Source organism: Tripterygium wilfordii, chromosome 15 (genome assembly GCF_013401445.1).
Source record: "Tripterygium wilfordii isolate XIE 37 chromosome 15, ASM1340144v1, whole genome shotgun sequence".
Lineage (NCBI taxonomy): Eukaryota > Viridiplantae > Streptophyta > Magnoliopsida > Celastrales > Celastraceae > Tripterygium > Tripterygium wilfordii.
Genome location: NC_052246.1, coordinates 3,987,272 through 4,003,067, shown reverse-complemented (window position 1 = coordinate 4,003,067; position 15,796 = coordinate 3,987,272). Strand labels below are relative to the sequence as shown.

At 35.4% G+C, this 15,796-nt stretch overlaps 3 protein-coding genes across 4 annotated transcripts; 2 read left to right on the top strand and 1 right to left on the bottom strand.

Moving 5' to 3' along the window:
* Positions 1-3,024: 3,024 nt before the first annotated feature.
* On the top strand, positions 3,025-8,625 carry LOC119980046 (calcineurin B-like protein 1). Of its 2 annotated transcripts, none has more exons than XM_038822700.1 (9): positions 3,025-3,241; positions 3,861-3,998; positions 5,347-5,429; positions 6,380-6,439; positions 6,527-6,635; positions 6,858-6,910; positions 7,585-7,665; positions 8,112-8,224; positions 8,307-8,625. In XM_038822700.1, exons 2-9 carry the CDS (start codon positions 3,920-3,922, stop codon positions 8,368-8,370), a joined length of 642 nt encoding a protein of 213 aa, XP_038678628.1. In that variant the 5' UTR covers positions 3,025-3,241; positions 3,861-3,919; the 3' UTR covers positions 8,371-8,625. The 2 variants fall into 2 exon arrangements, with proteins under 2 accessions (XP_038678628.1, XP_038678627.1); XM_038822699.1 differs by having other exon boundaries at positions 3,835-3,998.
* Positions 8,626-8,930: 305 nt separating this feature from the next.
* Positions 8,931-10,424, bottom strand: LOC119980044 (probable E3 ubiquitin-protein ligase RNF144A-B). Its single transcript, XM_038822696.1, has 2 exons — positions 9,470-10,424; positions 8,931-9,309 (listed from the first exon to the last, which is right to left on the bottom strand). The coding sequence occupies exons 1-2, from the start codon at positions 10,306-10,308 to the stop codon at positions 9,237-9,239; spliced, it is 912 nt and encodes a 303-aa protein (XP_038678624.1). The 5' UTR covers positions 10,309-10,424; the 3' UTR covers positions 8,931-9,236.
* A 1,530-nt stretch (positions 10,425-11,954) lies between these two features.
* Positions 11,955-15,036, top strand: LOC119980043 (coiled-coil domain-containing protein 97). Its single transcript, XM_038822694.1, has 3 exons — positions 11,955-12,162; positions 12,710-13,209; positions 14,600-15,036. Exons 1-3 carry the CDS (start codon positions 11,997-11,999, stop codon positions 14,855-14,857), a joined length of 924 nt encoding a protein of 307 aa, XP_038678622.1. The 5' UTR covers positions 11,955-11,996; the 3' UTR covers positions 14,858-15,036.
* The last annotated feature ends 760 nt before the right edge of the window (positions 15,037-15,796 follow it).

Sequence of the window (15,796 nt, the reverse complement as noted above, 5' to 3'; positions counted from 1 at the left end):
CCCTTCCCCTCCCCTCCTTTCTCTTCCCTTCCCCCCAAATCCCTCAATCCAAACACACTCTTAATGTCTAGACATTCTTTTGGAAACTTTTTTGCACACGTTACTCAAAAGCATCTACTATTTGGGTGATAGTTTAGCGGTGCATCTTTCTGAGACAGAACCGTCTAGATTCGAAAATTCTTGAGTTAAATTCTCATATATCCTTATAGCCATGTACTAGGTTTTGCTCAACTTACCTTATCGTCAAGCGAAAAACTTTTGTATACGCATGCTTGATGATACAAGCTTAGACTTGTATTTTAAATTCAAATGACAAATTTATAGGGTATTGTGTTCTTATTAAAAAAAAAAAAAAGAGGTTGCATCATTTGCATGCATGTGATACATCTTCAAAATGATCAAACATGAAACATGGGCATGTGCATATACATATATATATGGTTGCATCTATAGCTCCTGAATCTCATAGTGTAGTACAATACACATCAACATTTAATTAATTAACACATACAACTAAAAAATCACATACATTAATTGAAAAATATTCCTAATTAACCAATGATGATGATGATTATATTAGTAACATAATTAAGATACTTTAGCTTAGTTACCGATGGTTGTCGACAAAATACTACAATTCAATGATTCATTGAGCTTAATTATATTATCTTTTCTCTCTATTTGTTTAATTTGCGCATGTTACTTTGTTAGCCGTAATCCAAACAAAGTCATGATAGAGACAATAATAAAAACATTAAAACTATCATAGTGTATTAGGTTGCAATCATGAACACGTAGACAACAATTTTTTTTAATTTTTTTTTAAACGGAGAGAGGGATTCAAACCCTGATCATCAAAGTGATACACACAATTCTTATTACTCTAATTAGTGACGGGTGTATAATTATTATTAATTAGTATTATAAAACGTCGAGTAAGTATTATCGAATGCCGGGTAATGTTAGTCTGAAAAAATCGATACAAGAAATTATAGATGTATTTTGTGACAAAAATAGTGTTGTATGCATTCTTCAATAAATCTAGGCATTATCAATAGTGACAAAGTAGTATTGTGCATGGAGCTCTTGATCTAGTGGTACTCGCTTCTTAAGATATTGAAGATTGGAACCCTCCTAAATTATAAAATATTAAAATTTATATATTCATTAGAAAATATTATGCATTATCAATGGACTTTTATTTATCTATTGTTCTTCATTTTGAATAAAGTTCATAGGGATTGATGTTGCTAGACTACTATTAATCACATCCTCCAATGCGTTTAATTTAAAAATAAGTACTAAAAATATAATTACTTAATTAATTTTAAGTATAGTAAAAAAATGACCAAACAAGGCCATGTGTGTGAGGCTTCATTGATATCGTTAAAACTGAAAATACTACTACATGTAAAAGATTATTAGAAATCAAATGTTGGCATAAAAATAAAGCAGGAAACATGTGATTTGGTGCCAGGTCTTATGTTAATTTGCATCACATTTTACCAAATTTTGTCCTAATTATATTATTATTTTGCCTTAAAAAGAAGAGGCAACTCATTATGGAAAAAATGGAAGAAAAGATAGTTTAATTTTCATATGCTTCTGATATTGCTTTTTGTGCAATTTTTTAGCACAAAATTTATGTCCAACAACTTCTTTGGGGATTAGAGATTTTCATGCATTATGACCCTATTAATCTAATTCACCCAAAACTACAATTAATTCAATTTTTATGATAGAGTCCATAATCTCTAATATATTTGAAATGATTTTGCAATTAACTCTTAATTTCAAAGTAAAGTTGGGATTTCAGTGGATAAGATTTTATTTTCAATTCCATTTTCTTTATCTCATAGGCTCAGTCATTCACAACATTAAAGAATCAAAGATGATATGACTAATTTTTTTATTTGAAAACAAAGAAGTGATCTTTGAAATTAAATTTTTTTAAAACTAATGGCATTTTGTCAAATTTGCAACATTTGTTATATAGTGACTTCACTATAGATTGCTTTGAATATTTTTATTTTTTATACTTTTCTTTTATAAAGCGATTAAACCCCAACTCTTCATCCCATATTAACAATCGTTACCCTTAACGCCATGTTAGCAACCTATATAAATTTACAAACACTAATAGGGAAATTACAAAATCAAAGAGCAAACAACAGACTAAAACCGGGCAACACTGAGATGTTTCCGAATAACACTGTCTTGAGGACATACTAAACAAAAATACACATGGATTGGATGAAGATTCTTGATTTCCCCTTCTTGAAGAAAGACCATCTCCACCAGATCTATGAGCCTCATCATTGTGTACCAAATATGTGTTGTTGGAACACACTAGCAGAACCGGTGTTGTGAAGAATTCATGATAGATGAATAAGAAAAACCAAATTTCATCATTATAGGAGACGGTGTGGTGCAGAAACATTGCATATTCTTTATTGAACAAAATAGATATCATAGACTAGATCGGCGAACTAGCAAAACTAAAATGACATACTATAAAAGGTGTATGGAGAAGAAAGAGATGGTGGTCTCCTCCTCCTTATATATGTACTATGAGAGAAATTTTGGTTGAGAGAAATTTTGAGAGAGAGAGGAGGCGACTAGGGTTTAGTTCATAGTATATATATATATACTATTTGAAGAATCAAATCAAATAATAATACACATATAAATATAAATTTTCTTAGTTTGAAGAAATTCTTATTAAAAAAGCCCCCCCAAAAAAAGAAAAAAATAATTAAAATTAATTAATACTTAGAAAAGTAACCAAATTAGTCTCTTTTCTTGGTAAATGTTTCTTAAAATTTAATTAGCAGAAACAGTTATTTTGTTTCCAAAAACGAACAAAAACGTTTCTTTTTTGTTTATTGTTTTCCTTATTTAGACATTTCATTTCCGCCTTTGCGGAATATTCGACAAGTATTCCACCACTCGTTCTTTTAGCGCGTAACACACTCATCACCTACCTGCCTGCCTACCTTGCCTATTTAAATTGGGATTTCAACTTCATCTCTCTGTCTCCAACTTTGCCGTCCTTAGAAAAAATCGGCCGAAGAATCTCTTCCTTGATTCAATCCTTCTCAGCCGTCAGATCTGACCCCCTCCAGAGACGCCTCATTGTCCCTTCCTTTTACGCTCTCTTCCTCGATAGAACAAGTAACTGGAGAAAAAGGAAGCTGTATTTACTTGCCGTAGTGTCATTTCCCGGAAAGTTCTCCGGTCGGTATGTATCTCAGCCGGCCTCTTTTTTTGTGTCTTAATTTGGTTTGGTTTGGTTTGTTTCCAATGCTTTTGTGCCTGTCCTTTTTTTTCCCCGAGTTTTTCTTTCTGTTTGAGGGATTGGAAGGTGCGGTTCCTGAATTTTTTATGATCGTTTGATTGCGATTTCATGTTTTTGATTTTGTAGTTTCAATTGTTACTTTTCTTTGCATGCAAGATTCAATCGGTAACCAATGGAAATAAAGGAAATTAGGAAACTAAATCAATCAGAGTTATGGCTCCTAGTTTTGTGTTTTTTTTTTCAATCTTTATTTTGCTTTATTTATAATATTGTGGAAAGCTGAATTTGTGCAATGGACTTTATTATTCTTGTAAGCATTTTAAAAAATTTTCTTTTAATATTCATGGTTGAATATAAATATTGTTTCTGTATTACATACTCACACTTCTCATCTTTGGATAGATAAGGTTATAATTTTTTTATATGTTCTGGTGACTCCTTTAAATCTGTCCATGTTTTAGTTGTTGGAGTTTAATGCTATTGTTGTGCTGATTAATTTGAGCTTGTGATGTGGATATTGGTTCTGAATATGCAAGGTTATGATGGCTTTGATGATAAACAGTAGGAAAGCATAGACACTTGTCTAGCGGCGGGTGTTTTTGAGTTTTCTGCTGCTGGTAAATGGGCTGCTTCCACTCGAAAGTGACTAAGCAATTCCCTGGACACGAAGACCCTGTAATTCTTGCTTCACAAACAGCTTGTAAGTAGTTATTATGTGACTTCTCTCTTCGTCTTTATTTGTTGCCCTCAATCCATATGGTACAAATTTTCATGCTTTGGACGTTGTAGATTATGATGTCCTCTGTTTCTAGGTTATGGATTGGCTATTTAGGGGAGACCAAATATTTTAACTAATATTTATTTATTCTCCTTTTACTTGTGGGGTAGAATTCATGGTCTTAACTGTTAACTTAATTTTAGTGAGCATGATCAGCTAAGTCAGCATGTGCCATAGGTAATGAATGGGATCCACCATTATGGGATTACATAGCACCAATCTCATCTTTTGATATTAAATAATTGGTTTAGATGGATGAGTGGTCTGAGCCCTGCAGCCAAATCTCCTTGCCCAGGATGTTAGAGCCGGAGAGTTCAAATTCCCCTCTCCCCCCTCCCTCTAAACACGTGTGTACCTTTATATAATTATGTGTGTGTGTCTATATATATAATAGAGTTCCTTAAGGCATATAGCGGAGTTGGATTTCTTTTGACGAATCCACTTTGCAGAAAATAAATCCAGACAGTTTACGTGGCTTTCTGATGAGTTTTAGTGATGCCCGTGCATAAACGTGAGATAATGAGTAAATGCAAACTATACCGCTTCCACCATCATGAAGAATCTTGATTTTATTTATGTAACAGCTTAGAACATTATAATAAGGTCATCATAATTTAAGATATTTTAAGATTTTAACCGATAAGCCAATATGTTTTTATCATCTGCTAAGACGACTGGATAATAGTCTTTAAGATGCCGTGTCAAATTCAAGGGATTCTTAGGTTTTTTATATACTTCAAGACTATAATTTGAAGGAGGTAAAAGTGAGAGGTCAACACTTTTTTTAGGAGGCTGAGGTGGAATGTATCGTACATCCCATTTCTTTGTCGATTATTCAATAGGGATGGGGGGATGCGAACTTCTGCCTTGAAAGTGAGGTGCAAATCATTGAACTAGTGGTGCTCCTCAGTCCTCACCAATGGTGATGATACTTCCCTTTCATTTGGAGGGAAGGGCAGAAAAAAGCAGGATGCAAATTCTTCATATGGGTTGGTAAGCCTCATAGCTTGCAAATTGGACAGTTTAGGGTAAAGAAATTCTTCCAGTGTTTGTTCTGTTCCTTATGCATCAAAAATGCTATATTGACATTCTGAAGCTCATCTATGCATATTAACAAGCAACGAGTTGTCGCTGTTTATTTTCTTTTGCAGTTGTCCCAGTAACTTGTTTCCTGGAGTTACTGCACTTAATTTATGAACTGTCCCAAGGTTACATTTTTTTACTTGTCGTTTACATGAATTTTGATCATTGTGTTTTTTTGTTACCTCAGTCACTGTTAGTGAAGTTGAAGCTTTGTTCGAGTTATTCAAGAGCATTAGCAGTTCCTTGATAGACGATGGGCTGATCAACAAGGTATATCACTTACCTGGACTTGTATAACAGTAAAGCCATCTTTGCTTTTTTAGCCTTGCCCTCTTGTTTTGCTTCACACGTCTTTGCTTTTTTTGCAAAAACAATTTCTCCATTTTTCCTTTTGATCTGTGTTATTATTAATTTGTGTAATCTTTCAATTACTTTCTTTGACACTTCATGGTATTTAGTTTGCTCTTTTTTCATGTCACTCTCTGTTGGTGGTTCTTTGAATCCAGCCTATCACAATTTCAAATGTGCGCAAAAAAAAAAAACAAAAATACACACGAACATACTACTTCTATTTACATCACACAGAGCTTGGAAGTACCCTAAAAGCTATGCAGATATGTGGGTTGCTTCCAAATATAGTATAAAAATAACTAATTTATGATTGATCACTTGGCGTTATATACTTTTTTGGCATCATATTATTAGGCTTGATTTTGAGATGATCATGGGAAAAACATTTTTTTTCTTTGAAAATAAAAATGTCAATTGAAAGTGGAAGGGGCATAGGCTCATGAACCCTCACTTGACTGGCCTCATTAACAAATTAAACGGCTTGGCTATAATTTGGTAAATGGGCATACCCAAGAAAAAATTTTCATCCAGTAGCAGTCATTTGCAGCCCTACTATTAAAGAAAAAAAGTTATTTGGAATTTTTGAAGCATTGAATCTATTGGCAGTGCTTTGCCTTTGCATGAAATTAGGGGGTAGATTAAAAGTTCCAACTTATTTGAATTTTATATCTATTAGCCAAGTTACATATGGGACAATCACTCAATCGGACAACCATTTCTGTTTTTCTATGTTTATGTGATGCATATGTTGTATTTTATGTCCATCCCTATGCTGGAGTGCAATTTTGCATGCATATGGTAATGTTTGATGATTTTCTGTAGATTTTGGTTATCGTCATGGTGCTGGAATTTTTTGTTTCTTTATGCAGGAAGAGTTTCAGTTAGCTCTGTTTAAGAACAGGAAGAAAGAGAATCTGTTTGCAAATCGGGTAAAGCTTCTTGTTGGCACTTGGCAGTATTAGTTCTACGCTCTTTACCCCTTTTGACTTTGGATATGTGTGGAATTTGTAATGCAGATATTTGATCTTTTTGATGTTAAGCAAAAGGGAGTAATTGATTTTGGAGACTTTGTTCGTTCACTCAATGTCTTCCATCCTAATGCCCCTCAAGAAGACAAGATTGATTGTAAGTTGAGAGTAGTAAGATTGATTGTGCTTTGCATACTTCGTGCATCTTTTACAAAAAAAAGAAAGAAAGATTTGATTGTAATTTGACAAGTATTAAAATAATTTTGGAGTGCATGCAATTTCATTTTCCATTATTTTACCAGTTTGCGCGTTGCATACTTTGTGCATCGTTCTACAATTTAATGCGGATTCATTGAAGCCTTTTGACATTATTTTGCAGTTACATTTAAACTCTATGATATGGACAGTACAGGATGTATTGAGCGACATGAGGTATGTTTGTGGGCTCTCTACTATATGTAAAGTATTAAACTTCATTTTTTTTTAAATTTCTTTCAAATCGTAATCGTCAAAGCCTTAACTATGAACAATGTTAGGGTTGACTACGTATAGAGATATACCTTATATGAAATTATTGAGATTATGAATCCATATGTTCAATGATGAGAAGATACGAAATACGGGAAGATGCCAGTGCTTGACTAGTTGACTCTCCCATGTCTTTCTGGTATGCTTGGGCTGATTCCTTGGCTATACTCTACAATGCGTCATAATCATGATGTTGAGTTTACACCTCTCATATGTTAGCATTTATAATTTCTTGCTGTTCCAGTGAAGAACTAGAATGCAAGGAAACATATGAGAGCGCCTTGCGAGTTATCTTAAAGTTTGTTTGTGGTGTGCTACTGTGAGAATAATGATTCATCTTCTCATAACACATGTTCAAAGAACGTTCATGCACGTGCAATATAAACAAGTATATATATATATACTTATATTAATAATTCCATTTTGTTTAACGATTTTAGGTCATATGTCCTGCCATTTTTTCTAGATTTATTTATAATGTTTCTTGTGAATATATCGATGTTGGAAACTGCGACTTACCATTGTATATCTATTGTATCAAATTCTTACAGGAATTCATTTTATGTGATTTTGGACAGGTAAAGCAGATGTTAATTGCACTGCTGTGTGAATCTGAGATGAAGTTGGCTGATGAAACCGTCGAGGCAATTCTTGATAAGGTGTGTAGTTACTTGTAGCACTGTCACTGAATCCTTGTGGCCTTATTGGTCTGCTAGGGTAGTAATCAATTGAATCCGTAAATATTTAGATGTTTTACCCTATCCTTTTCTGGACATTCAAATGTAGTAATTCTATTTGAGTTGAGTTGTTTTCTCTAATTTAAGGTTTTTGATGACTTCTCCAAGGTAACACTCATTGAGAATATCTCTTGGACAGCCTTCCATTGGCTGTTTAGATATGATTGAATTCATTCCCAGGCCATGAGTTTCTGGTGTTTTTTTTTTTTTTTTTTTTTTTTTTTTTTGGGGGGGGGGGGTTAGGTTGATATCGTAGTCCATGCATGCACAGTAATTTGTTGATATGCTATTAGACCTTCATTTTGGCTTATTCTTATGTAAACGAATAACAAGTTCTCAATTCTCATTGTGTCATTTTTGTTGAATAGACGTTCTTGGATGCTGATGTTAATCAGGATGGAAAGATAGATAGAAGTGAGTGGCAGAATTTTGTTTCCCGGAATCCATCATTACTGAAAATTATGACCCTTTCTTATCTCAGGTATGTAGTAAATTTTTTTGTTAATCTCAAGTTGTAATTTGCACTGCTACAGAGAACTTCAACTTATAATGTAATATTGCAGGGACATAACGACAACATTTCCAAGCTTTGTTTTCAATTCCGAGGTCGAAGAGGTTGCAACCTAGGAAAATTCATGTCATGCTTAGTAAATTTATATGATTGTTGGAAGGCAATTTTTGGCTTGACTTGTACACACACAATAACTATGTGCAAAGGATGCCGTTGATTTTTTTTTATTTTTATTTTTGGGATGTTAGAGCATAGCTCTCTACATCAATTGGGGTAGCAGCTGCATATAAATTAGGAATGCAAGTTCACTGTATATTCATTTTGATACTGTTTGCCAGTTTTTCTAATCATAAATTCTCTTTTCTTGGAAACGGAGTAGCTGCTTCACATTGCATTTGCCCCCTCAATGACACATATCTCACCATCTCATTCTCTGACCAATATGTGATCATCCACTCAAGATCTAAGTCTCTTACGTGCTTTGTATACCTTATAAGGAATCAAGCTTGCTGCTACTACAAATTTCATATGCACTCAGACTCAGAGCTCCTAAAGATTTCCATGGTTTAAGAACACGAAAGCTTACGCGTGATTGTATAATTTTCTTCAATAAATCCTGCTTAAGAGGGAAGATGGATCGAGATATTCATACAGCAACGGATTAGGGATATGCACATACTTCCACAACTCAGGCACATATGTATATATACGTAAGTACAAGCAAATTGTATCATCAAGCCCAGGAGGGTCGGCAAACCATGAGAACAAACAAAAACAGACCCAAGAGGGAGAAAAAAATACATGCAGTTTTTTTTTTCCCCTATATCATCAAACATTCAAACCCAGTCTCGACACGGGTTTTCTGTGAAAGATCGAAAAGAACTCAATATTGATGATATAACAGAACCAATAACATAGTAATTCATCAAAGATCAAAGATTAAGAAGGGAACCGTGCCCTGCTTATGCTGCTGCATACTTCTTCACTGTTTGTGGCAGCCCCCATGAAACAGACCCCATTCAGCCTCACATCCATAGCAAAACTGATACTTGCACCTGAAATCAAAATCACATAACATCTTAAAATGCCTTAATAATAGTTTGTGAAGTCCTGCATTCGCTGTCCAAATATCTCAAGTTTGTGGAGTATATATATATATACAATTAGAGCCAGACCCAACTATATATATAATGATGATGAAAAACACACACTAACCTGCAAGTAATGTGAGGGCAACCTGCTGTTCTCTCCACATAGAATCTGCATTTGGGGCATCTACTCCATTTCTTCTTATTAGCAAGCTCTCGCACCATAAGATCCTCTCTTCCTCTCTCATCCTCATTCAGCTTCTGGTACTCCTCACACTCAACCCCTGGATGCCAACCAGCATTACACTGGGCACAGAACAATCTGTGACAGAATGGACACTCAGATTCCCTAATCACTTCCCCTTCCACATTCTCAATCAACAACATAGCCGAACAGTCCTTGAACGGGCAATAGAATTTCTGGGTCTCACTAATTAAGTCCTCACATAACGCCGTCTCCCAAAGATCGATCGCTTCCTTGGAAATCACAGGCCTACAGGCTTCAAGTTGAAGAATATTCTTGCAGCCCAATTCTGGACATACAACGTTCAAACTCTCTTCAATCTTCGCCTGAACATGTTTGCCTACACAATCCGAGCAGAATGAGTGATCGCACCCGTCAATTGTGAAGATTTCGCCACTTTCTTTCCTTTCGATGCAAATATTGCAGAAGCTCATAGAGGACTCCCCAAAACCCTCCCCTGAATCTTCACGCATCTTGATTACGAGCTCCGTTGGCACGACTGGAGTGAACTGAATACTCAGAATCGGAGATGGGGAAGAAAGATCGTGATTCACGACTGAATTACTGACATTGACTGACCCCATTAGAGCCTCCTGAAGCTGCAATTCTTCAGCATATTTGGCATCGGAGACTTGCAAGATTTCTTCTTGGTCTTCCTCAAAGAGGGCTGAGAAGTAAAAATCATCGACACAGTCGATACTCGAGATGGGTTCTTGAGCCATTTTTGGGAAGATGATCAGAAGTTGTTGATGGGTATACTATCAATTTATAACGGCGAAGGAGATGATGGGAGTCGAAATTACGGGGAAGGGGGTTATTTTGCTTTTCTCATCGGAACAACTTCCGCAAGAAGTAGTTGGGCCTTTTTGACATGGACTTTAAAGCCCATGGGCCTCTCCTTCCTAAATGTGGGAATTCTAATTAGGGAAATTTTATTTACACCCCAAACTTTTTAAGTTTACACCACTTTTGAATTTTTTTTTTTATTTACATTCATATCCCAACGTGGAATGCCTAATACACCCTTGAATCCACATTTCTACAGATCAATTGCTTTCTCTCTGGAGTTTCCTTTTTGACTCCTGGAACTACTTTCCGTCCTTTTACTCAAAACTATAATAGAGAAGACTGATATTAATAAGACTTTTATTTTGATAATTATCATCAATTAGGATATTTTAGTTTATAAGAAGCTTTCTCTTTAATGTCGTCAGTGAAGCAATTTATTTAGTGATTGATAGCCACCATTGAAAAGTTTGGTTTTGTTATTGATAATTTTACCCATTAAAATTTCAACATTATTATCCGTTAATGAAATCGGTGAGGAAGGAGAATATTGAGTTGTGGTCAATTTGTGTGTAAACTTAACAAACTCCTTCCTACTATTGTACAAAACAAGGGTATTTTCATAAATTCATCAAAATTTTATTTGTAAACTTAGAATGTTCTGGTGTAAACTTATAATATTTAAAAAGTGGTGTGAAGATAGTACATTAGTGGTGTGTAGATAAAATTTCCCTTCTAATTATTTAGATTTACATTAACAATATGGTCTTTATCATGAGTTGATGATGATAGAGCTTTTATCTTAATTTTTCTCCATCTAAAGAAACTTATATTTAGGTTTGGATTTTTTTTTATTATATTGGTATATAAAACTCATTTGTGTGTTTTGAAAGAGAAGGTTTGTATTTTATTAAGGATAAATCGATAGCATATTTGCCGTTACAATCTCATGGAGCCGACTAGGCTTAAATGACGATATTCATTCATATGGAATTGGAGATTTGAGAGTAAATTGAGCAACTTTGTTTGTACTTCATGGGCAAAACATAAACTTGAGAGAAGAAAAGGTCCCTATGAAGTTCCTAATTTCTTATATGAGACGGTCATCTTCATTTAGGCCGTGTGTTTGCATTATAAGGAAACTAAAAGAATTTCATTGCTTGGAACAATTTCCACCATCTACAGAAACAACATAGTTTTTTTTTTCTCGATAAACGAGCAATATCATAATTGAAATAAGAAGGAAAATCTTTCAATCAAACTCGATTTTTATCTACTACTCACATTATAAAAGTTCTGTATTTTGGATCATGAGCTTATTTCTAACATGATTCATCAATTAATATCAAATAATTGGACTTGTGATGTGTGATGTTAGTAGAAATCACTGACCTTAACAACCTAGTTGTCAGATTATATTTATATGTATACTTTCCTACGTAAAATTTTTCGGGCACATGAATTTTTCGTGAGAATTGAGACCCCTACAAGTCACGTGATAGACACGTGCTCGATTACCGACCGAGAAACTAGACACCGGCTCTAGACTGTATATATAAAGGAAAGAAGAGAAGATCGCAGATACGGTGTAATTCGAAACCGGAGAAAAGAAAAATAAAATAAAATGGAGAGACGAGTGAGTAGCGAAGCCAAGGAGAGCATAACAGAGAGGCTTTCGTCTCTCGAGGGTCTCTACTTCCCTCGCGCCCTACAATTAGCAACCACAACTCCCTCTCAACGCAAGTCCATCCTCCTTGACCTCCTTTCCCGTGACGCTGCCGTTTTCTTAGGTATTTATCGGTCTCTCTCCCCATCAATTTCTTTAATCAATTGTTTCCTTCTCAGTCACCGATTTTGTCTTTAGTTGCTGACAGAAACGGATGGGAAAGAGATGAATTGTTGTTTTGGTGTATGAATATCGTATTACTTGTAATCTCTTGTTGTAATCTTAATGGATGAACGAACGAAAATTTGTAGCTTAGAGGAACCACCGATTCGAGGGTCTAAGTTGCTTAAATTTCTACTTGTGTTTGCTAGGGAAGCATTAGGTGAAAATAACTTGCGATTATACATTTACTTGTTTTTCGCTATTGAATCAATTAAGATTCTGGTTGACGAAGCCTGTTCTCTCATGAAACAAACGTATGGTTCTTTGGTTGGGTTCAAAAAGAAATTGTAAGACAATAATTTCTGTTGACTTTATTCCTTTAATTTCTTATACCTTTCTACCTTTCCCACAAAAATAAAAAGAAAATAAATGTTGCCAAGTTATATTTCATTTGTTGAGTTACTGCTTCTATTGGTTTCTCACATCGGTTTTCTTATGTATCGATTCAGAGCGGTATGGATCACAATTAACTGGCGATGAGCTTCAGGAATTTGATGTTTTTAATGATGATTATGAGATAAATTGGCACTTAAAGCAACTCAGAAGCAAAATGAATCCAACTTCAGAAGAATTGCGGTCAAGATCACTAATAGTAAAAAATCGGAGGCGGGCATTCTTAAATAAGCTGATATGTGATGGACAGTACTTTTCAGAGGATGCAATGAGGGGGAGAGAACCATATTTGCATCATGAGTATGTGGGGAAATTTCAGGATATAAGTGGCAGGGGAATGGCGAGGCCTGGTGAACGGTGGTCAGATACATTGATGAGAAGGTGTGAGGAAGCAAGGTTGGTTGAAAAGATTAGGGAGGAACAGCAGAAGTTGGGTGTTGCTGAAAGGGACTGGATTTGTAATGAGAGAAGCCAAGTAGAGGAAGAAGAAGAGGAGGAGGAGGAGGAGGAGGAGGAGGAGCAACAAAAAGTTAATGGCATCGCACGTCCGACAGAGGTATTATTTTGTATTTATTTTGCATGCTCGGTGAAGTAACCTTGTCTCTTAATTCTTCATTTGCATGTCTCAAATTCTCAATGAATGTAAATGCTGTAGCATGCCCTGTATTTGGATTGAGTGGCTCAATTTCTCTGCCATCTACCATGTGGCTGTTTAGCTTTTTTATTATAGGCGAAACTTACTTATTGTCTTTGGGTTATAGACTTATAGTTCGTGTCTTTGTGATAGACTCCAATAATTTTGAATCAAAAGAATACTCTCTGCTAATTAGATGTACAAATATGATACTGTTCTCAGGACTATATTAGATGTAGCTTATTTACCTGACTTCGTGGTGGTGTTGCAATTTTTACACCATGAGTGGAAGGTGCCATACGATGTCTGCTCCTTTTGCTAAATTTATGAAATTTATATTGCCATTGGAGTTTAGATTTTAATCATGATACATTGATACAGAAAGTTTTTATTTAAGTTGAGCCCATGTAATGTGTTTGACCTACATGATTACATAAGCAATTGGTGCATCAATTATGAGTCTGTGATGACCAACTAATTTTGAGCGCCTGCATTTTCCTGTTCTAACTTCTCTCATAGTTAAAATATTTAAATATGAATTTTCATTTGGATTCCCCTGTCTTGGATCTATTGTTGAGCTCTTTGAAATGATACCTTCTTCTCTTGTCTATGTGTGTTATTGCAAGAGTCCATGCTTTAATTTTAGGTTATTGGAGTCATTCAGTAACTTAGTCTCTACATTTCAATGCTGAGAAATTTGACCAATATTAGCCACGTATTCTTTTTACTGCATTAGGAACGATTCACATACGAGCTTAGCTGTCACATGGATGATTTTTCTAGGAATTCTTCCACTGTTTTGCATTGTTATCAGCAACCGTCTATCTTTGTCAAAACCCTAAAAAAAAGTATGTTATGTTGATTATGTCTTAATGAATTTTGTGCTACAGATGCTGGTACCTGAAGTTTGAAAGCTCTCTTTTCTTTCAGCATGGTTCTTCTTTCCCTTAGTATAGCTCAAAAAGAACTATCAACCGTATCACATGTCAACAAAATAAGAAAGGTCCAATGTATTGAGCTGCTTGATTATATTTTATGTATTATTTTATGTGCATCCGTCATATTGATTTGTCTTATATAGTCTTATGGATCATGTAGCCAACGCTGAATTGTTTGGCGCGAATGCTTTGTTGATGATGAGGATATGCATCTAAAGAGTGCCGCTTATCTTGTGTTTTGCTGTACCCCTGTGTGCTTTATCTTTGCAGAGGACCATGTGTAACAATTGATAAATTATGTCGTGTGACTTTGGATTGTTTATTCACCAGTAAGCTCTTCTTAGCATTAGGTTTGTTTTCTGTGTCACTTACAGATGCTCTCGGATCCTGGTGATGGGAACAGTGCCACCCTACCCACTGTGGCAGGAAATGATGAGGGACCGACTTTATCAGCAGAAGAGAAGGATGAGATGATGGAGCAGTTTACCTATATCATGCACCAGAAGTTTCTTTCAGGCGAAGATCACCAGCACTTAGATTACTCGCAAATAGATAACAATGAGACCTTGGATGATCACTGGCTTAGGGAAGTCGGTCTTGATGCAGAGGAAAAATATTTTGACGAAGACTAAAGACAGGTTATCTGATTTAGCTTCTAGTTACCTTTCTGGCATCACTTAGCGTAACATCTGCCTAGTGTCAAATATTTGCCCTAACTTTGATCCTTTGTGTGTAGACTGTACAGATTTATATATTTATAATTTTCTTTCAGTCACTTTATTAAATGCCACTAGTGCCCCCCGTCTTTCTTCTTTCTTGATATTGTAGTAGGAGGAGCATAGGTTTCTGGCTGAAATGCCATGGTCAGCAAGTAGACAGCCATATGTGTGTAAGCCCGATAGTTTTGAGAGAGCTTATTATTTAAAGGTGAAGCTTAGGTTGGGTACTTGGGTTTGCCATTGCTTATTTCTGCCCATTTCATCTTATGTCTGAAGAAAAGCATCGTAAAAATATAGAAAAGGAGAAACAGGTGAAAAGAAGCCTTTAGTGGCCTGGTTTTGAACTGCTTAATGTTATGCTTGCTGCAATTTCTACATTGATCCCTATCATCCCTCAGTGGTCAACACTTGGCTACGAATGTTTTCTCAGTGTGAATCCCTGTAATGCTTATGTTAGTAGGCTAGGTCTTATCTCTGGTTCTGATGGTTCTTTTTAGCATTGATGAATTTCCTCCTTTTTCTCAAAACAATTTTGTCTCAAATGCCGACTTTTCATGCCCACTTCCAGCTGCATTGTTTATGGGGTTTGAAGTTGTCATTGTCTTTGATGAAATCCCATGGATGTTGTTGCTTTTCATGCTTGGAGTTCCAGGTTGCCATTGCACTCTTGATTTGGTTTGCTCAGTGGCTTCCTGTTCATGTTTCATTCCAAGCTTAAGTTTGCTTGTTTGGCTTTCAAGTCTAGCAATCTCACTCTCCTCCATACCCAACTCTGCCAATAGCTCCTTTGAAACTCGGTATTCAATTTGCCAAACAACTTTCGAATGCCGCATTATGCTCGTTTTTTAAATT